The sequence below is a fragment of the Staurois parvus genome, unplaced genomic scaffold (genome assembly GCF_062004578.1).
Source record: "Staurois parvus isolate SC_StPar_1 unplaced genomic scaffold, SC_StPar_1.0 ptg000017l, whole genome shotgun sequence".
NCBI classification, from domain to species: Eukaryota; Metazoa; Chordata; class Amphibia; order Anura; family Ranidae; genus Staurois; species Staurois parvus.
Genome location: NW_028317813.1, coordinates 23,037,684 through 23,060,285, shown reverse-complemented (window position 1 = coordinate 23,060,285; position 22,602 = coordinate 23,037,684). Strand labels below are relative to the sequence as shown.

At 45.2% G+C, this 22,602-nt stretch overlaps 1 protein-coding gene across 2 annotated transcripts in view; it reads right to left on the bottom strand.

Moving 5' to 3' along the window:
• Positions 1 to 22,602, bottom strand: part of PIP4K2C (phosphatidylinositol-5-phosphate 4-kinase type 2 gamma) — a 142,644-nt gene that overhangs the window by 40,552 nt on the left and 79,490 nt on the right. For both annotated transcript variants that reach the window (XM_089681394.1, XM_089681404.1), the window contains exon 7: positions 21,398 to 21,511. In XM_089681394.1, the coding sequence (XP_089537520.1) occupies positions 21,398 to 21,511 (114 nt within the window). The remainder of the gene's footprint in view (positions 1 to 21,397; positions 21,512 to 22,602) is intronic.

Below are 22,602 nucleotides of genomic sequence, written 5' to 3'. Positions count from 1 at the left end.
TTGTGAGGGCATCTCCTGTACACAGCACTCCTCAGACCACCCCACAGATTTTCGATCGGATTCATGTCTGGGCCATACCAAAAAACTTTAATCTTCTTCTGCGGATGCCATTCCTTTGTTAATTTGGATGTATGCTTTGGGTTGTTGCTGAAAGATGATGTTCCTCTTCATGTTCAGCTTTCTAGCAGAAGCCTGAAGGTTTTGTGCCAATATTGACTGGTATTTGTAACTGTTCATAATTCCCTCTCACTTGACTAAGGCCCCAGTTCCAGCTGAAGAAAAACAGTCTCAAAGCATGATGCTGCCACCACCATGCTTCACTGTGGGTATGGTGTTCTTTTGGTGATGTGCAGTGTTGTTTTTGCTGCAAACACATCTTTTGGAATTATGGCCAAAAAGTTCAACCTTGGTTTCGTCAGACCATAACATTTTCCCCACATGCTTTTGGGAGATTTTTGCAAAATTTAGCTGGCTGGGCTGTTTTTCTTCCTAAGAAAAGGCTTCCGTCTTGCCACTCTACTCCATAGCCCAGACATACGAAGAATAAAGGAGATTGTTGTCACATGTAACACACAGCCAGTACTTGCCACATATTCCTGCAGCTCCTTTAATGTTGCTGTAGGCCTTCTTGGCAGCCTCCCAGACCAGTTTAATTATTGTCTTTTCATCAATTTTGGAGGGACGTCCAGTTCGTGGTAATGTCACTGTTGCACCATATTTTCTCCACTTAATGACTGTCTTCACTGTGTTCCATGATATATCTAATGCCTTGGAAATTCTTTTGTACTTTTCTCCTCACTGATACCTTTTAACCTGCCTAGAGGTAATCCCAAGCATAGCGGAACTAGCGGGAATTTAAAAAAATGTAAAAATTTGACATTCACGCAACATACTAAAATCTGATAGTATTACATTACTGTATCAAACCATTTCATATACATTTTGTCCCTAGTGCTTTGTCCTGTGCCCTGCCTGCATTTTTACCATTGTTTCTACCTCGAAACTGAGAAACGACCATGGCATCCAAAAAGCATCCCTTTAGGTCAAAAGCGGTTTTAGACCAGCTAGAGAACAGCGATAGTAAATTAAAACCACTTGCAGAATTGAGTGATGATTCGTGGGGAAATTCATCAGACACGGAAAACGACTTTGCGACTGAGCTCAGTGATATGTGAACTTGGCGCTCTATTTCAAATTTCAGTGTTTTTGGTTAGATTACATTATTGAATAAATGTATTATTTTTTATGATTAATTATATTATACGGTATGATTTTGTGTTTCAAATCTTATACCCAGGATGTTTGCTAGACTCTTGTTCGGACAAATTTCAGTGAGTTATTTTTAAGAATTACAGGCCTACAATAAAAAAAAAACAGCATATTTCCATTGAAAACAATGTACCGCTTTGAGCACAGAAATACTGACAATCATACCGCTAGGGAGGTTAACAATGAGATCCCTGTATATACTTTGGAAGCTCTCTGCCGACCATGGCTTTTGCTGCAGGATGCGACTAAGAAAATGTCAGGAAAGACCTACTAGAACAGCTGAACTTCATTTGGAGTTAATCAGAGGCACTTTAAATGATGGCAGGTGTGTACGGACTCCTATTTAAAATGATTTTGAATGTGATTGCTTAATTCTGAACACAGCTACATCCCCATTTATAAGAGGGTGTACACACTTATGCAACCACATTTTAATTTTTTATGGTTACTTCCCCCCCCTAAGAGATTTCAGTTTGTTTTTCAATTGAGTTGTACAGTTTATAGGTCACATTAAAGGTGGAAAAAGTTCAGAATTTATCTGTGTTTAATGTTTTTACATCACAGAAACCTGACATTGTGGGGTGTAGACTTTTTATATCCACTGTACCTCCAAGTGATTAGACACAGGAAAGGCTTTCAAGAACATGCCCCCTGGGCACCTCCCTTAAGACCTTACCTTACTCTTTTGTAGCAAGCAATGAGTAATAAAGCAATGGAAGCGAGGGTTGCCTGTATTCAAAAATATGGAATTTAAAGGCAAGTCAAAATTACTCATCTTAATCCCACCGTAAAAGACACAGGCAAAAGTACTCATAGACCCTGCGATATCCCCATGCAAGAAATTAGACGGGTGGGCAACAACGAAGCAAAAACAGAAATGCGTACAGATCCAACAAGAAAAGTCAAACAGACCCAACTTCAGAGTGCCGCTGCAAGAACTCTTGTTCTTGGTAAACTGTGCATCTACCAGGTAGAATTTTAAAAAAGGTGAGAACAGGAGGACTAGGTGGCAGCCTTACAAAGCTGGGCTACAGAGGCCTGGTGCCAGAATGCCCAGCAACTCCCACCGATCTGGTGGAATGGGCACGTAAAAGTGAAGCAAAACATTTTTGTACTTGAGAGTGTAAGTGCCAGGGCCAGACCCAAGTATTCCATGCAAAGAGAAGGCTAGAGCAAATTGTTGAAAATTGTGATCTCCCAACTGAAAGCCTGAAGCAGCTGAATTGTCCTGTGGACATATGCAGACAGCTGGACTAGTAAAAAGAGACCTACTGGAGAGGTTGTCTAGATAACCTGGATGCCCTAAATTCTAAGGGCAAGAAAAGGTACTAGGACCTTTGTGAATACTCAAAGGATAAACAAAAGGCAGTGCAACAAAGTGGAAATGACTATCTGCTACTGCAAATTGCAGTAAGCGCTGGTGAGGTGGATAATTGAAGATACGCAAAATCAGTATCTTGGATGTTTACAGACGCCAGGCAGATTCCATGCAACATTTTGGAAACTGAAGGAATTTGTTGAAGGATTTCACGTTCAGAATAGGACGAATACCCCCGTTGGACTGACACTGTGAACAGGTTTGAATAAAACCTTTGAATCTGTCTTGACGGGGTACTGGCAGAACTACTGCCTAGGACAAGAAATGGATCAGGGAATTCTGCAAATCTGACTGTCCTTTAGCAGTTTATGATTGATTTGAGAAAAGAAAGCATAGTAGGGGTAGAGAGTTGAACGCTATTTTGTACCAATTTGAAACCACTGATTGAACGCATAGGTCTGGGACATCTGTGACCCAGAGAGAGGCAACTTGTAAAAGACCACCCTCACACACTCTTAGGAGGGCTCCTCTTCATAGAAAAGGGCTTTAGGGATGGCCTAGTGGGATTTGTGGTCCACGTCTTGCGCCAAAAGGGTGAGCTGCGTTTAGATTTGAAGTAAAGCAATTAGCTGCTCTGCATTATGAGGAAGTAGAGGTCCCTGAGGAGGTTTTGGAGTCTTCTGCTGTGGAAGTAACCTTTCCTCCTGTGACATCTTTTCTGAACTGGTAAAGCGCCTACCCAAAACGACATCTGCCTTGAAGGGCATACGTGTGAGACTACTTGCAGTGTCAGCTGTCCAGGCTTCGAACCAAAAGATTCTGTGCATGTGAACAGATTACAGTAATTTTGAAAATTTATCTCATGACATGTTCTAGGGCAGGCATCAATAAATGACGGACCGCGGTCTGGAGCTGGACCCAGTAACAGTCCTATCTGGACCGCAGCCTCAACAAATATTTGCTTGAGTGTCCTCTCACCGCCACTGGCTCGTGTGCCCACAGCGGTCGCTAATATCCTCAAAGACAGCTATAACATGGGAGGAGCAACAGGTCTGTCCCTTTCATAGCATTGCAGCTCTCCTTCCTTCCTCCCTTCTCTCCACACTGCCCCCCCTTATTCATACAAGGCGAGAAGCACAGCAGGTCTGGACAAAGAGCAGGTGAATGATTGTTTGGATTGCCCTGCTGCCTATCAACCAAACTCCTGTTTCTTAGCTTGAAAAATCTCACCCTTTGTCCAGACTTGCCGTTCTTCCCCTCTTGCATGAATAAAAAAAGGACAGTGTGGGGAGGGGGGATGAGGAAGGGGGGAGTGCTGTAATGTTATTAAAGGGACAGGAGTCTGTAGTGGAGGGAAGAATGAGATGGGGGGGGGGGGGAGAGATCTGTGATTGAGGAGTCTGTGATTGGGGGGGGGGGGGGGGGGGTCCTGTAATGAGATCTATAATGAGGGATCTGTGATGATAAATCTGTGATTGGAGGAGGGGTCTGTAAGGAGGGATCTGTGATTTACGCATCTGTGATGAGGGATCTGTGATTGGGGGGGTCTGTGTCGAAAGGTCTGTGATGGGGGGGATCTGTGATGAGGGAACTATGACTGGGGGGGTCTCAACAGGTGGGTGCACGGGAGGCTGTGATGTGAAGGATCTGAGTCAAAGCACCAACATGACACTTGAACCTCCACTAGAACAAAATTTTACTCACCAGACCCCTGTGAATTTTAATTCAGAACCCCTGTTCTAGGGCATGCATGCAGAGCAGAAGGTAATTCCTGAAATTGCTTTAATAAAGCAGGGTCCTGGAAAACAGGATATATTTATGTGAGGTTTTGCTGTCAATCCTTTTAGCTAGACTCCGCCATAGTTATGGGTCAAGGTACTCCCTTGGGGGGTACTCATGAAGTAGGGTACAGAATACAGGGTAAGCATGTCAGGAAGGATCATGCAGCAACCCAGGTGTATACTACTCTCTAGCAAAATCCTCATGGCTAAAATGGCAAAAGAACAGGAGGAAGGGCTTGGGTACTAAATTATGACTTTAGGTGGAAGTGGTGGTAAAGTGGTGGAATTTTAGTGACAAGTTTGGAAAGTTTACAAAGTAAATACATTTCAAACATAGCCCTGTTTTTTACAGTAACAGCCAGAAATACATGGTGACTGTCTTAACTGTCCATGATGCTGGAATGTACATACAGTCCAGTCTTTGCCTGTCACGGTGGGCCTACTCCCAAAGGGATCTAGGTTTCATAGGGATAGATGACAGTCCCAGACCTGTATAGCACTCTGCAGCTGACTAACCAAATTGCAATAACTAATAAAAGTGAGCACCTATGCAGGATTCAGTGCCTAAACCAATATTTCAGGCCATCCCCATGGCATAGGGTCTGGGTAAAGCTTCTAAGCTTTTACTGAGGTTACGCCGTTCCACATGCACTAGTTCTTTTGTAGTATAATACAACAGTGAAGAAAGGAATTGAAGAGTTGAGGAATCCAAATGTAAGTAGTTAAGCTAAAAGTGATTTCTCTGACTCGCAGAGTGGGGCCCAGGCAGCGTGCCCTTGAAAGCTTTGCCAGTCTAATCACTTTAAGGTATAATCCAGGGTCTATGATCGCTTTGTCTGTGTACTGTACGATTAAGATAGAAGTTTAATGTATACTGTAATTTTGTTTTTTTTAGCTTTGAATAGAGTAGTGAAGGGTTAAAACACCTATCAGGTCTTTTTTCTTTGTAATGTTGTATTTGAGAAGGAACAGAAAGTGAGAGAAATCCTCCACTTACACAGTTGTCATCAGAACAAGTGTTCCCACTGGAAGATTTCCTCTCTACTGTTCTGGGGACAAATGTATAATATGGAATTTCTAACCATTGCACACTCTACCCACAATAAAAACATTTATGGCTCTAAGCACACCAAGTTCAATCATATTGTCTCAAATACAAATGCCAACATTAGCCATTTAAAATAAACCCTCAACTTGTAAAACAACCCATTCAGTTTAAAATAGAAATGAAAAGCAAAATGGTATACTGTTTTTTTTGTAAGTGATCACATTCCCTCTGTTCACAGTGAGAGGTGGGGGAGGGGAAACAGCAGAACACAATTTCCCAGTGAATGGCTGTGCGAGGGAAGAGGGTTGGGGTGTCAGCAGAAGTCTGATCATTGGCGAGAGCACAATGAATTCCTAGTACAGCTAGAGAACTGACCACAGTGTGTTCTCCTGCTTAGTGTGGTCAGCTTTTAATAGGATAGCAAACCAGGCATTTCACACAAAGTAAGCAATAGAAAGTGAACAGGATACTTTTACATACCAGTACATGTAATAGCAGGCACATATCAGGAATATGAAATGATGGGTTTACATATTCGTTAAGGTGTCCTAACACTGCAGGTTTTAGTCAACAGGATCCTAGCACCATAGGGGCCAATTAAAGTGATACTAAAGGTTTTTTTTTGTAAAATAAACATGAGGTCTATTGTCACAGAGCTAGTCTCTCCCCCCCTCCCCCCGTTTGCTGCTTGACAACCCCCACCTCCCGACAGCCGCTAACTCTTCTGCCGCCAGCAATCTGCCCCCCTGCCGAGGGAACATCCTGCTCCTCTGGCCGAGCACCAGAAAGTTGGGCATCCTGCTGTGTGAATCCACATGCATACTCCCCCTCCTGTCACCCCCCTTCCCTGTCCCCACGGGCACTGCGCTATCCTGTTCTCACACGCTACATGCCCTCCAGGGACAAAGGCCAGCGTCGCAGGGGCGGGGCCCATTGTCATAGTAACCCAGCGCTAAGTCTCGGGTTACCAAGGCAACGGGAAAGCGGCTCGGTCCGGGTGTATGCTCCTGGCCGCTTCCTCTTAGAGAGATTCTCTCCGCAGTCACTGCATGTACCTCATCTGTAGTGGTTCTTACCGGGGAAGTGAAGGGGATGAGGATGGAATTTACTCTGGTGTGTCAAGATATACAAAAACTGCGGTATCGCACTGTGGCCTTGGAGGGGCGAGTGAGTACCCTGGAAGTTGATTGGCAACTATTACATAGGGACATGAGATATGTGCAAATCGATCTCTTCTACTAATGCCTCTAGGTTGGAAGATTTGGAAAATCGGTTACGCTGCAACAATATGTGCGCAGTGGGTATCCCAGAGCATGCTGAGGGTAAAAATCCTGTACCCTTTATTGAAGCTTGGCTGACCTCTACCTTTGGCAGTGATACATTCTCCTCTATGTTTGCAGTAGAACGTGCACACAGAATCCCAGCATGTGCTCCTCTGGCCGGTGCTCCTCCTCGGCACTTTTTGTTCAGACTCCTCAACTTCCGGGACAGAGACTCCATTCTCTCCAAGGCCAGAAGCAAGGGTAACCTGTCAGTTGACAATGTTCAAGTATCCTTATTAATAGATTTTTCCGTGGAAGTTCAAAAACAACACGCAATATTCCTGGATGTCAAGAAACTTCTTCGGGCTTTGGGCCTTCAATATGCCATGCTATATCCAGCTACAATTCACATGCTTGCGGATGGCGCTTCTCACTTTTATAATCCTAATGCAGCCTTGCAGTGGTTGGATGTAGCGGAACATCGCTTGGCAAACTCTCCTGGAACCTGACCTTGGGGACCTGGTTGACACTTAGTGCCTTAAACGAAGCTTAGCAGAACAGTGGGGTATTGCTCTCACATTTCCTTCCCTTTTTGAATCTGATTTTTTTCCCCGCTTAAGTTGGGGCTCCCTCTTGGGCTCTCCTTACATTTACCTGCTGTGTGCTTGTCCACGAGACATTGTGCAAACGCCAACCTGTTTTTGGTCCTGAAGGGACCTTTTGGCTTCCTGCCACTGTCTTCAGTTAATATTATTATGGCTCTGTTGGCCTACATGTCGGTAATAATTTCAGTATTTTCCATTGTTTTGTTTATGGTTCACCTGGGATGTCTGTTTAGTGGAGTGCATGTTGCTGGGTTTATCTTCCCTGTTTCCTGCAGCTGTCCTCCTGGTCACCCTGACCCATGTGATCTGGATCCCTACTACTGCCTACCCGCTCATTGCTCCCCTTGGGGGGCGCTATATCTGTCCATGATTGAATTATTCTTCCCATTTTATCCATATGAATTATGTCTGTCTCCCATAAAGAAATGATGTTTTTATCCTGGAATGTAAGGGGCCTGGGAGATAAAACTAAACGAGTGCGATCTTTCATGTACTTAAGCATTTAAAACCGTCTGTAGTATGTTTGCAGGAGACCCACTTGAAATATGACACTGTCGGTACCCTCCGCTCTCGTTTATTTCCCATACAATATCATTCCTTCCACTCCAAGTTTTCAAGAGGTTTGTGTATCCTCATCTCTAACTCTATTCAATTTGTTCACGTGCAGGAGTGGATTGATGCAGAGGGCAGGTATATTTTCCAACTGTGCACTTTGAATGGGTTTCGCTGAATTGTGGCTGCGGTATATATCCCTCGCACCCTACTCTTCAGAGGTCATTAAATGCCTAGCTCTATTTATGGCCTACATCCTGATGTCGCCCATTGGCGTTGGGTGATTATAACAAGGGTTTACTCCCTAGCTTGGATAGATTGCCCTTGGGCGGTGGGGCAGACAATTATCCTCTCAGCCTACCCCATTTGCTTATTTATTGGTGGAACTGGGCCTCCGGGATGTGTGGCGAATGAATTATCCATCAGCAAAATGTTATTCATGTTTTTCTGCTACTCATGATGGGCTTTCATGCACAGATTTGGGTCTTGGGAACACTACTATCCTGCCATATGTGTTTGATGCTGCGTATGAACCCAGGGCTCTGCCTGACCATGCCCCTTTCTGGGTCAAGCTACAGGTGTGTTATACCCGTTCTCGTCCGCCGTGGAAGGTGAACCCATTTTGGTTGACACTGTTTCAGGAGTCCAAGTTTATTTCAGGGGATTTGTCACACTGTCTGCAGTGGAATGAAGGCTTGTCCTCGCCAGGAATGGTTTGGGATGCGATGAAGGCCTTCCTGGGGGGCTTGATTATCCGGGAGATTTCAGCGGTTAAGCGTAGATCCAGGGAGTGGGAGGAAAAGGTACAGTTAGATGTTCCAACAGTGGGAGGTTCAGATGATCCAAGTGCACCTCCTGGAAAGAGGCCCAAGCCCTTTAGGAATCAGTGCTTACTCAAGTGGCAGATTAGAAGCAATATTTTTTGTAACAAAAATATTTTGAGGAGGGGGAAAGTACGGGGCACCTTTTTGCTCTTGTGGCAAAGTCACAACAACGGGAGTCCACTGTAGACAAGATTGAGGATGCTGATGGAGTAATCAGCATGAGTCATGCGGAAATCCTGAGCGTATTTCATCACTTTTATGATTATCTGTATGCTTCTAAAAATATAGCCACCCATTCTGAGCTTTTGCAGTTTCTAGACACTTGTTATTTTCCTGTTTTATCGGAGACTGACCAGAGAGAACTGGAGATGCCAATGACTGTTGAAGAGTTATCTGAAGCTTTGGCAGCCACCCCCAGTAATAAATCTCTGGGTTCAGACAGACTGCCTTTCGAAATCTTTAATAGATACGGTGCACAACTCCTCCCGGCATTACTCAATGACCTGAACGCCACCATGGATGGTAATGGTTTGCCCCCTCCATGAATTAAGCTATTATAGTATTATTGAAGCCTGGAAAAGATTAAATTAACACCTGATTCCTACCGACCTATTTCCCTTCTGATTACGGATGCTAAATTGTTGGCCCGAGTTCTAGATATTAGACTGGCGCGGATTATTGGTAATATCGTACATAAAGATCAGTCGGGATTTATTCCTTCTAGCGCGACGGATAATAACCATAGACTTTTTTGGAATTTGCAAATTCCGTTGGACAATCCTGGGGGGGAGGGCAATTTTGTCTTTGGATGCGGCCAAGGCATTTGATAGTGTGGAATGGCCTTCACTATGGGAAGCATTGTCTAGATTCGGCTTTGGTCCCAAGTTCATTAGCTGGGCGTGCCTTTTCTATGCGGCCCCTAGTGCCCAAATCAAATCCATTGTGGTGGTGTATAGAGCCAAAAATGTTAGAATTGTGTTGATGTCCCAATATTTATGGACCTGACTCTATATCTATCTCTCTCTCTCTATCTATATCTATATATCCTTAATTTTCTTCTTTTAATCTTCCGTTTTTTGATTCCCGGGGCTCACTTCATACAGTATACTATGATATTTTTTAAATCTATTTGCAATATTTCAAGGTCCTACCACTCCTCAGACCTTGTGCTGCTCCATGTGCTGGCATCCATCTTAGGTGTCTGCAAAGCATTGTGGGATCCTTTATGCTTTCAGCCCTCTGCGGCTCCTTACCCAGGAGGTGGCGGCTTATCACATATAAGTCTGCTGTTTGTGGCTGTCCATTGCATGCGTGTCCTGTCTGTTGCACAACAGCAAGCTCCTGTTTAGCTACTCATTGCTTTCCTGGATACTGACTCGGCTTTGGCTAAGACTACTCCTGGCTTCTGACCCTGGCGACCATTCTTCCTGGCTCCTGATCCTGGCTCTGGCGACGATTCTTCCTGGCTCCTGATCCTGGCTGTTGGACTTGCATAGACTCTTGTCTTATTTTTATACTAATAAACCTTCCTTTAATTGCACCTCCTTGTGTGTCTGGCTCCTCGCTCCAACACTACACGAATGCCATGAATCCTGACGGTGCAGGTACGCCCCCACTCCCTATGTTGGTTGCCAGACTTAATCAGCAGGATCTCTAGTTGGCTCAGTGCGCTCAGGCATTGCAGACGCTGCTTGCACACACAGCGCACCTTGCTCCTGGTGCTATTAGGCCGGTTGTCACTCCTGTGGTCGTTCCCGTTGTTGCGCCTACTTCCGCATCTGCTGCCGCACCTGCGGTGCCCAGAAGTATGACTGGTTTAGCCCCCCTTCCACAGCGCTTTGGGGGTGAACGGAGTCAGTGTCGAGGTTTCCTTAACCAAGTGGGCATATATTTTGAATTGATACCCCACGCTTTTCCTACTGAGAGGTCAAAGGTGGGCTTCCGAATCTCGCTGCTCTCGGACAAGGCCTTGGCCTGGGAAAATCCCTTATGGGATTCACGAGTTTGCCGGTTTTGTTACCTCCTTCCGTACGGTATTTGATGTGCCTGCTCGCTCCGCCTCTGCTGCCAAGCTGCTCATGTCCATGCATCAGGGTTCACGAACCGTTGCTGAGTATGCCATAGAATTTCATACCCTGGCGGCAGAGGTGGGTTGGAACAATGAGGCTCTGGTGGCTGCTTTCTCTCATGGTCTCTCAGATGCGTCGAAGGACGAGATTGCAGCCAAAGAACAGCCTGTGGAGCTCGAAGCACTCATTTCCTTCCTAATCCTGATTGACACCAGGCTCAGGGAGAGGCCTTCACTTAGGGAGCGTCTGCGGAGGTCTCCTAACCGATTGGCGCCTACATTTTCTGTTCCACCTGTTCCTCCCTCTCCTTCCACGCCTCCTGGGGATGGCTTGTCTGGCGGTGAGCCCATGCAGCTGGGGTTTGCTCGCCTTTCCGAGGGGGAGCGGGCCTCTCGGCGTCGGGAGGGTCGCTGCCTGTACTGTGGTCTCGGTGGGCATTTTCGGCAGTCCTGTCCGGTCCGTCCGGGAAACGCTCGCACCTGAGATCTTGTCGGGGGCAGATCTTGAGTGGAGTTTCCTCATCCCCGGTTTCCCACAAAGATAAACCGCTAATCACCGTTGTCCTCTCTTGGGCGGAAGGCTCGGTGACGGTCCAGGCGTTGGTAGACTCTGGTGCTGGCGGGATGTTTATGGACAGTTCGTTTGCTGCCACGTACTCCATTCCTCTGCAGGCTCGAGTTACTCCATTGGTCCTCGAGGCGATAGATGGCAGGCCCCTGCAACCGCCTCAGGTTACCCACGAGACCCTGCCGGTGGAAGTAGCTATTGGGGCTGTTCACAGGGAGTTGGCCTGTTTCCAGGTAATTTCTTCCCCACACTACTCCGTGGTTTTGGGATATCCCTGGCTTCAAAAGCACAATCCGACCTTTGATTGGCGGTCTGCCGAGATTCTCTCGTGGTCTCCACAGTGTGGGGCTGGTTGCATCCGTGGACCTGTTAAGGTGTTGTGTGCCTCCTCGGACTCTGTGTTGCCTACTGACTATGGGGAGTACCTGGAAATGTTCGACAAGGTGCGCGCCGGTGCTCTGCCTCCTCATCGTCCATACGATTGTGCCATAACCTTACAACCCGGTGCCACTCCTCCGTGTGGCAGGGTGTATCCTCTTTCGGTTGCGGAGAATCAGGCCATGGAGGAGTACGTTGCTGGGGGCACATTCGCAAGTCTACTTCTCCAGCAGGAGCTGGCTTTTTCTTCGTGAAAAAGAAGGGCGGTGAATTGAGGCCTTGCATTGATTTTAGGGGTCTCAATCGAATCACGATTAAAAATGCTTAACCAATTCCGTTGATAACCAAGTTGTTCGACCGCCTCAAGGGAGCAACGGTCTTTACTAAACTCAACCTTAGGGCTACGTACAACCACGTACGGATCACGGAGGCCGACGAGTAGAAGACCACAGTCAAACACCAGAACCAGCCACTATGAATCCCTGGTTATGCCCTTCGGGTTGTGTAACGTGCCTGCGGTCTTTTAGGAGTTCGTTAATGATGTCTTTCGTGACTTGTTGCAGCAGTGCGTGGTAGTTTACTTGGACGACATCCTGGTTTACTCTGCGTCCATGGAGTCTAATATCCAGGATGTTAAGCGAGTGCTGCAAAGATTACGTGATAACAAGCTTTTCTGTAAGCTTGAAAAGTGTGAATTTCACCGATCCCAGGTTGCTTTTTTGGGCTACATCATTTCCGCTGTGGGATTTTCCATGGACCCTCAGAAGGTTTCGGCGGTTCTGCAGTGGCCTCGTCCCAGTGGTCTTCGGTCCATTTAGCGCTTTTTGGGATTCGCCAACTATTATCGGAAGTTTATCAGGAACTTCTCCACGCTGGCCAAGCCTCTCTCAGATCTGACCAAGAAGTGCAGTAATCCCCATGAGTGGTCATCTGGGGCCATCTTAGCTTTCGAAGCTCTGAAATCCGCCTTCACTTCCGCTCCGATACGGTCTCATCCCAATCCTGGGTTGCCTTTTGTCCTCGAGGTTGATGCATCTAAAACGGGAGTAGGCGCCCTCCTGTCTCAACGTCGGTTGCCCAATGGACCCCTACTTCCCTGTGGGTTCTACTCCAGGAAGCTTTCCTCCGCAGAATGCAACTACCAGATTGGAGACAGGGAGTTGTTGGCCATTATTCAGGCTCTCAAGGAATGAAGGCACCTGCTCGAGGGTTCTGCGGTTCCGGTTCTCATTCTCACTGACCACAAGAACCTGACATATCTCTCGAAAGCTAAGAAGTTGACGCCCCGTCAAGCCAGATGTGCTCTGTTCTTGTCGCGTTTTAACTATGTGGTCTTCTATTTGCCTGGCTCCAAGAATGTCAGGGCTTGTCGCGGCAATACTCTGAGCTGTCCAGGGAGGACTCTGAGCCGACCTCGGTCATACCTCCGGATCAGATCCTGGCTGCCATTCGTACCAGCCTGACTTCTCCCCTTGGGGAGCAGATTTTGGCGGCTCAAACTGATGCTCCCTCTGAGAGACCGGTTGGTAGATGTTTCGTACCTGAGTGATTGCGCATCCGCTTGCTGCATACCTACCATAATTCCAAGACCGCCGGTCATCCAGGGAGGAACCAGTTGTCCTGGGTCGTTTCATTTATTCTGGTGGCCATCTCTCCGTTCCGACAATCGCCTCATATGTAGCGGCATGTTCTGTCTGTGCCCAGAATAAATCTCCTCGGCATCTTCCATTGGGCCTTCTAGAACCCATTCCCAATGGGGAGCGTCCCTGGTCACACCTGGGCATGGATTTTATTGTAGACCTCCCTGCGTCTCGAGGCCATACGGTCATTCTTATGGTCATTGATCGTTTCTCCAAGATGTGCCATTGTTTTCCGTTCAAGAAATTGCCGACTGCGCAAGAACTGGCTACGGTTTTCGCCAGGGAGATCTTTCGCTTGCATAAGGTGATTGTCTCGGACCGTGGGAGCCAGTTTGTGTCCAGGTTCTGGCACGCCTTCTGCTCCCAGTTGGGTATCAAGCTCTCCTTCTCTTCAGCCTAACACCCGCAGTCCAATGGGGCTGCAGAGCGTTCCAACCAGGCCCTGGAACAATTCCTTCGCTGCTATATCTCTGACCATCAAGACAATTGGGTCGATCTCTTGCCATGGGCAGAGTTTGCGAGGAACTCAGCTGTCAACTCCTCCTCCGGGATGTCTCCCTTCATGGCCAACTATGGGTTCCAACCCGCTGTATTGCCTGAGTTATCGCCACAGGACATTCCGGCTGTGGATAACCATCTTGCTGCCCTGCGTTCCTCGTGGGGGCAGATCCAGAGGTCCTTAAAGGACTCAGCTCAGCGCCAGAAGCTCCAAGCTGATCATAGACGGTTGCCTGCTCCTTCATACCAGGTCGGAGATCGAGTGTGGTTGTCCACTCGTAACCTCAATCTCCGGGTGCCCGCACCGAAACTGGCTCCCCGTTTTGTTGGTCCATTCCACATCCTCCGCAGGGTGAACCCGGTTGCCTATGCCCTTGCTCTTCCTCCTGGGATGCGTATCTCCAATGTCTTCCACGTATCCCTGTTGAAGCCTCTGGTCTGTAATTGCTTTACTGCCTCTCCGCCTCGGCCTCGTCCTATCCGGGTCGACGGTCATGAGGAGTATGAGGTGAGCCGCATCCTGGACTCTTGGTTGGTCCGTGGTCAGGTGCAGTTCCTGGTCCATTGGCGTGGTTATGGCCCTGAGAAGCGTTCCTGGGTTCCTTCCGCGGATGTTCATGCTCCTGCCCTCCTCCGCGCTTTTCACGCCCGCTTTCAACAGAAGCCTTATGTTGAGCCGCGGAGGGGGAGGGGCCCTTGAGGAGGAGGTACTGTCAAGGTCCTACCTTTCCTCAAACCTTGTGCTGCTCCATGTGCTGGCATCCATCTTAGGTGTCTGCAAAGCATTGTGGGATCCTTTATGCTTTCAGCCCTCTGCGGCTCCTCCCCCAGGAGGTGGCGGCTTATCACATATAAGTCTGCTGTTTGTGGCTATCCATTGCATTCGTGTCCTGTCTGTTGCACAACAGCAAGCTCCTGTTTAGCTACTCATTGCTTTCCTGGATACCGACTCGGCTTTGGCTAAGACTCCTCCTGGCTTCTGACCCCGGCTCTGGCGGCCATTCTTCCTGGCTCCTTATCCCGGCTCTGGCGACGATTCTTCCTGGCTCCTGATCCCGGCTCTGGCGACGATTCTTCCTGGCTCTTGACCCCGGCTTTGGCTACGATTTCCGCTGTTGGACTTGCATAGACTCTTGTCTTATTTTTATATTAATAAACCTACCTTTAGTTGCACCTCCTTGTGTGTCTGGCTCCTCGCTCCCTGACACAATATCAGTGGTGGCATAAACCATTTCTCCTTTTCTGTCTTTAATTTTTTTCTATAAAATTTTTAATTTCTTTTCCTTTAACCCCCTCAAATACTTTCCAGGTCTGTTCCCCCACTGATATCTCTCTTGAGACCCTATTGAGTATCCTTCTCGAATCCTGTTCCATAAGCGCTTTTAGTTCTCTTTTGAAAATAATCTTCTGATAAACATCTGTACCTATTCATCTTTTTATGTAACTGTTCTAACCTATGGATCTCCTCAATCACCATCTTTATTTTTTTTTTACCTAGTTCTTTTTTTTTTTTTCGCTCCTATCGAAATCAATATTCCCCTAATATATGCTTTGTGTGGCTCACAAATTGTGGCCTCCAAAACTTCCTCAGTCTCGTTGAGCTAAAAAAAACTGTTCAATTTCCTGGTTAAGCCTTTTCTCTATTTCCGGATTCTGTATGAGCATCTCATATAATCTCCACATATTAATTTAGCCTGAACCCCACCTGTCTGTAGTCTTATTGTGACAGGAGCATGATCCCAGATGGACACAACCTCTATGTTGGAACTAACCAACAACTCCAGTTGTCTATGCTTGATCATTATGTAATCCAGGCTTGAATATGATCCATGTACCAGAGAGAAGAAGGTATAGTCTCTTTCTCTTGGATGTTTTACTCTCCAAGTATCAATCAATTGGCATTGATATAATAACCTCTTCAAAACTTTTAATCTCCTCCCCCCCCTCCTCTCTGTGTACTTGATGCATCCAACTGAGGATCCAGACACAAATTTAAGTCTCCTGCCACAACCAGAACACCCTTTTTAAATTCAAAAAGTTTAACACTCTCCAGAAATGTTCCCGAGTTTTATTCCGACAGTAGATATTAACTGTGTAATATGTAAAATGTGTAATCAGATCCTTGTAATTTTCCCCTCAGGAATAGAAACCGACCCTCTGAGTCCTAAAATCTCCCTTCCAGGGTGAAATCTACATTTTTTGAAAATCCAATTGCTACTCCTTTGGCCATTTTAATTGGAGAATCAGCATAATACCACCATGGATAAAACTGAGTATAACTTGACATTTGTATAGTGCGTTATGTGCGTCTTTTGAACAAACACTACATCTATGGAGTGATGATGGATTTCGCTCAGTATCTTCTGTATTTTTGTCAGAGAATTTAACCCTTTTACATTATAAGTCAGACTTAGTTAGGCTCATTTCTACTGTTAATTCACCACTCTACCAGATTTCCCAATGAAGGAAGACAGAGACAATTTAAGATATGGATGTTCCCCTTTCCCCACCAAAGACATCCCCCCATATCCCTCCCCCCACCATCCCGCTTCCCACCCTCCCTACTTTTCTTACCCCTAAAAAACTCTCATGGCCTACATGTTACCCCAGAATCTGACGTGGATTGTTCCCACTCGCAATGCCTAATTTGGGGTGAGACTCAGAACACGCACGCCCACTCCAATCCCTAGCTCATAACATCAGTCAGATTGGAGCGGACAACGTGCTTGACCTCCAGGCCACCCACCAGATCTATGCCCTCTCTACCCCTCCCCTTATCTCGCAGGGAAGAGAGGGACCGAAGCTGAAGGACTAAGGAACAGGGAGAGGGAGAGAGAAGAAAGAAGGAAGAAGAAAGAAAAAAAAAAAAAAAAAAAACAACACCACCTCTCTCCAAGCCTCCCCCCTACCCCCCCCCCCCCCACACACACACACACCATGACTCCCTATTTCTTCTTCCTAGATACCCACTGCCATTTACCTGACCCCTGCCCTCCTCTCTCTAAGCCCCTCTGACCACCCTTCAAGGTCTTTTTTCTGTAAGTCTAATTTTTCACAAAAGTCTCCGAGGTCTTCTGGAAACTTCAGCCTTGCTGATTTTCTATCTTTTCATCTCATCAAGCAGGCTGGAAAGCCCCAGTTATAATCAAACTTTTTTTCTTTCATGTGCTCCAACAACAATTTCAGAGATCATCTTCGAGCCAGTGTTTCTGGAGCAATATCAGCGAAAATTGGCTACTTTGTTTCCTCATTTTAATTCAGTAGTGTCCCGCAAGCTTTTCCATACTCTCTAACTTTGGAATGATGAAACCGAATTGTCACATCTCCGGGGTTTTCCGCTGCTGCTCCTTTTGGCCATCTAACCCTATGTACTCTCTCAATTTTCAGGTTTTCTGCACTGGTCTTCCTATTATTGGATTACACACTCTTCATTATCTCCACTAAGTCCTGTTCTGCTTCTGGTAAGCCCCGGATCATTAGATTCTTTCTTCTGTCACGGTTCTTCTGATCTTCAACTTTAAATGAGAGCTTTTCCTGTTCTCTGCACATCTCCATCTGCATTTCTAATTTATTGATTAATTGAGCCTGTGCCTCCATTCTCCCTTCTACTTCTTCCACACGCATTAATATCCAACCTAAATCATTGCGTAGTGCCCTCATCTCATTTTTCAAAGACATCTCCAGTTTTGCAAACATTTCCGCCATATCTGTTTTTGTGTTCTGTGACACTTTGTTCCATAACACAGCCCAAACTATTTGATTCATTAGTCTGGTTCCCTACTTGTTGACTTTCCGGAGATTGATTCTCTGGACTTTTCTCCATATATTTTTTAATTGTAGTGGCTTTTGCATTTGGTTGGGGGGTTTTGAGCCCCAGCCTTTAGCCGATATGCCCTTCATTCCTGGTTCAACTCTCTTTTTACTTTTCTATTATCTCAGCTTTCAATAACTGCCACATAGGTAATCACCTGCATATCCTCGCACTGGTTTTTCCGTTGTAACACAGAGAAAATCGTCCCCAGGGAGAGGTCCTTTCTTTTACTTCTAGTGATTAATGCTACTCCTATTCCATTTCTTTGGGAGCCAGAAAAAGTAAATCAGTTCCCCTGGCCTGAGAGCACTAAGAGAACCTAAGAACTCCCCACAGTGTATTCCTCTGACAGTCCCAATGCTCACGTTTGACTTTTCATTCTCACATATACATCAGATATCACAGAGTGTCCTGCCGTTACCCACGTAAACTCACCATCACTCCCGAACCGACCATGCAATACTGATCAATCCCTGTTCGCTCATCAGCCTTTATTTCAGCGTCAGGCTTCCGAACACACCTGTGTGGGGGACTCTGTGTCTTTATGATTGTCTGGGGGGGTCTCTAGGTCTACTGAGGTCAATAGCTCAGCACAGGAGGGATCCTTCCAGAGCCTTATTTCTGCTTCTTCCACAGTTTTTCCTGCTCTCCCGGTCCATTAAGGCTTCTCTGTGGGCTGGAAATTCCACTGCTGCCTGGACACTCCCAGCAGCCGCCTCCGGCTCCCAGCCCGCTTAGGACCCAGATCTCCTGCACTCCTCCCAGCCGCTACTGACTGCAGGCAAGCTGGCAGCTCCCGGGACCCAACTCCATGGAGGTTCTCCACCCCCACCGGCAGTCACCGAAGCCATCCGGCCATCGATGGACCGTGGTCCCCCCTGCTCTTCTCCAGCTGGGAACCCTTCAGGTCAGTTCAGAGCAGTTGGGCATGCCAATTCTCCCATAGCTGGCAGACGCCTAGAGCCTCACGCTGCTCACAGCACCATGATCAGGCACATCCCCCGGATGAACTGAGATCAGACAGTGATTTAATGGGAGAACCCTGCTGTCTGCTTAGGCAGCCTAATATTGAAAAAAAAAAAACAAAAAACAAAAAAACACAACTGCTCATACAGCCTCCTCTACCCGCCTCATGAGGTGAAAAGCCGAGATCTTTTAGAGTGGTAGTAAAGTCCTTTTTCTTGATTTATACTTACAGGTAAGCCTGTAAATACCACTTTAAACCTTTGACATCTTGTTCCAGTGTGCTTTTGTGAAGGATAAAGTGTTAATGCACATGTAATATGTTTGTATTAGGGCATCTACTGTAAAGCACTACAGAATGAGGATGTGCAATATAAATAAAATATAGTAAACCAAAAAACAGGCAGCGAGCACCAAACTCATATTAGTTTGAATACATTCTCTTTTCTTTAGATATAGCATTTTATAAACCCTAGTCAAGACAGTTTTCACTGCATATATAGTGCAAGAACATCTTGTTCTCAGGATAAAGTTTCAAGCAAAGAAATGTAAAATTAGTGAACCTCTCTCATGGTGTTCTTTTTATATATTCTATTAAAAGAATAAACTCTTTATTGCCTGAAAAATGTACACACAAGCTACCTGCCTCTGAATCACGAAGACATTTAGGGCAAATTCTTCACTATATGGAGAGCTGCTTCAGTACTTTACCACTGCGACAGCTCTGTCACCGGCTGCACTAGGGGACAGTGTGGTGCGCAATTTAGAGCACTGCACGGTTCCTTTTTTTTGGTTTTGAAAAAGCGTTATTTGAAGTGTAAAAAATGTACACTTCATTCACTGCAATGTTGGGCGCTGTGCTGCCTGACATTGCAGTGCAATTCGGGTCAGTGCGCTGCGATAAAATGCAGCAGGTCTGCATTATAGCGCAGCGCTAGGCCGCATTGCAGTGTGAACTAGACACATCGGAAACAATTGTTTCCTCTGTGTCTCTGCAGTTGCAGACGTTTTAGCATTTGGTAAAATGTCTGTCACTGCGCAAAGTGTAAATTGGTCTTTAGTAGCAGCATCATGCTTTTTGTATCACCTGTCATGATGGGATTAAAAACAAAAATTAGCCCTTTATAGTGCAAAAACAAATGATCACTACCATAAGGGGTTAATGTATACTGTGAAAGTAATAATACATATAACTCATGTATAAAAATAAATATACCCAGAAGTGGAATACAGTGAGGAACAGAAGTATTTGAACACCCTGCGATTTTGCAAGTTCTCCCACTTAGAAATCATGGAGGGGTCTGAAATTCACATTGTAGGTGCATTCCCACTCAGACAGATTAAAAAAAAAAAAAAATTCAGGAGATCACACTGTATGATTTTTAAAGAATTTATTTGTCTTGCACTGCTGAACATAAGTATTTGAACACCTAAGAAACAGCAAGAATTCTGGCTCTCAGACACCTGTTACTGTGCTTTAAAAAGTCCACCTCTACTCCATGCATTAATCTAACTTAGTAGCACCTGTCTGAGCTCTTTAAAGACACCTGTCCACCCCACAGTCAGTGAGACGCCAACTACTACCATGGGCAAGAGCAAAGAGCCGTCAAAAGACACCAGAGACAAAATTGTGGACCTCCACAAGGCTGGAAAGGGCTACAGGGCAATTGCCAAGCAAACTTTTTGGTCTAAACTTCACTCGTCGTGTTTGGAGGAACAAGAAGGATGAGTTGCATCCCAAGAACACCATCCCTACTGTGAAGCATGGGAGTGGTAACATGTTTTGGGGGTGCTTTTCTGCAAAGGGGACAGGACGACTGCACTGTATTAAGGAGAGGATGAATGGCGCCATTTATTGTGAGATTTGGAGCATTGAAGATGGGTCGTGGCTGGGTCTTCCAACATGACAACGACCTGAAGCACACAGCCAGGATAACCAAGGAGTGGCTCCGTAAGAAGCATATTAAGGTTCTGGAGTGGCCTAGCCAGTCTCCAGACCTAAATCCAATAGAACATCTTTGGAGGGAGCTGAAACTCCGTGTTGCTCAGCAACAGCCCCAAAACCTGACAGATCTAGAGGAGATCTGTGTGAAGGAGTGGGCCAAAAACCCCTGTTGCAGTGTGTGCAAACCTGGTCAAGAAGTCCAGGAAACGTTTGACCTCTGTAACGGCAAACAAAGGCTTCTGTACCAAATATTAACAATGATTTTCTCAGGTGTTCAAATACTTATGTTCAGCAGTGCAAGACAAATAAATTCTTTAAAAAGCATACAATGTGATTTCCTGAATTGTTTTTTTAAATTCTGTCTCTCAGAGTAGGAATGCACCTACAATGTGAATTTCAGACCCCTCCGTGATTTCTAAGTGGGAGAACTTGCAAAATTGCAGGGTGTTCAAATACTTCTGTTCCTCACTGTATATAGGGTATTTTAACAAGGAGTCAGACATGAAGCCACATGAAGGGTGTGGGGGAGAGCTAAATATTTTTTCCATTACATAGTAAGGTAATGCAAAACGCAACTGTCACTTTTTTGAATAGAAATGTCACATTTTCACTTTCGATAATGGTAAACATGACAAATAAGGATGACAAATCTTCCTAACTGGGACATAGAAAGCAAGAAAACCTGACATGTTCTAATCCTTTTTCACTTTATCCAGAATGTAAAAAAAAAAGAAAAAATGTTTTGCCTTTAGTATGTACTGTAAAAGGCCAATAAGATAACAAAAAATACGTCACCAGTTAGTTGATTCAACTTTTACATTATATGCCACAAATACTATTAGACACCTAATCAAGGGGTTCAGCTACCTCAACATCACGCTTCAGTTTCTCCATGAATGTCTTCTTCTGCTCTTCATCAACATACAATTTCTGACTCTTGTTTAAGAAATCCATGTCTTTCAGGGTTGGCAACTCTTTAATCTGAAGGTTAAAAAAAAAAATACAAAAAACAAAATAAAAATAAAAAGTCAGGCCATTTTAAATTGATGCTTTAGTATTAGGTGGAGATTTGGTGCATTAAATCACCCTTCTGCCTTCTTCTGTTGCAGTAAAACGAATACAATTAGTAAAAATACATTAAAATGAGACCTCTACATGATATTAATTGGCCCTCAAAACCAGGATCCCAAAGATTAAGAATTCGTTGGGTGACAGTGTTTCTTCATCTCCTGAAATACTATATGCAGCTGAGGAATGCTTTAGTTCTCATACACACTGGATGTTTTTACAGCTGCTGTTTTTGGCTTTTGACATTTTTTGCTACAGCCAGTAAACTCCCCAGCATGTTATCCTATGTCTTCATGCACACAGACTTGTAATCAGTGTTTTTTTGGCTGGAAGAAAACCCCAGAACTAGTGGGTTTCTAGGGGAGTTTAACTTTAAAAACGCTCTAATGCTGAAAACGCGACAAAACACGGTAAATCGCTGCAATCACTGTATTTATTCACCACTGGGATTTTTATTTTTTTGGCTATGTAAATGAAAAAGTCCAAAAATTTTGAAAAAAAAGTGTTTTTCTTATAAAATTTTGCAAGTAAATAATATTTCATCATAAATCTTGGCCAAAATTTATTCCATTATCTTTTTAGTAAAAAAATAAAATAAAAATAACCCAAGTTGGTTTATAACCAAAAATTAAAATTTTTAAACATTATTTAATTTTTATATTTGTTTGTTTTTTTTTTTTTTTACATACGGTCACCCTAGCAGTACAGTGTCACCATGGTGACATTGTACTACTTATGGGGGGTGATGAAGATTTTTTTTTTTTTTTTTTTTTTTTACACTGATTGCTTTTACACCCATAAAGGCTGTAAAAGCAATCATTTTTCCTCCTCTCTGGCTGCATTCTAGCAGCCATTGAGAACTACTGTGTGAGCTGTGATTGGTCACAGCTTGCCACATGGTACAAGACTGTTGTGAATAGCCCTCTGTGATCATTCACAGATTTCACACGTAGTAAGCAATGATGTCAGAAGTGACATCTTGCTTACTACTCTGCATGTGATCA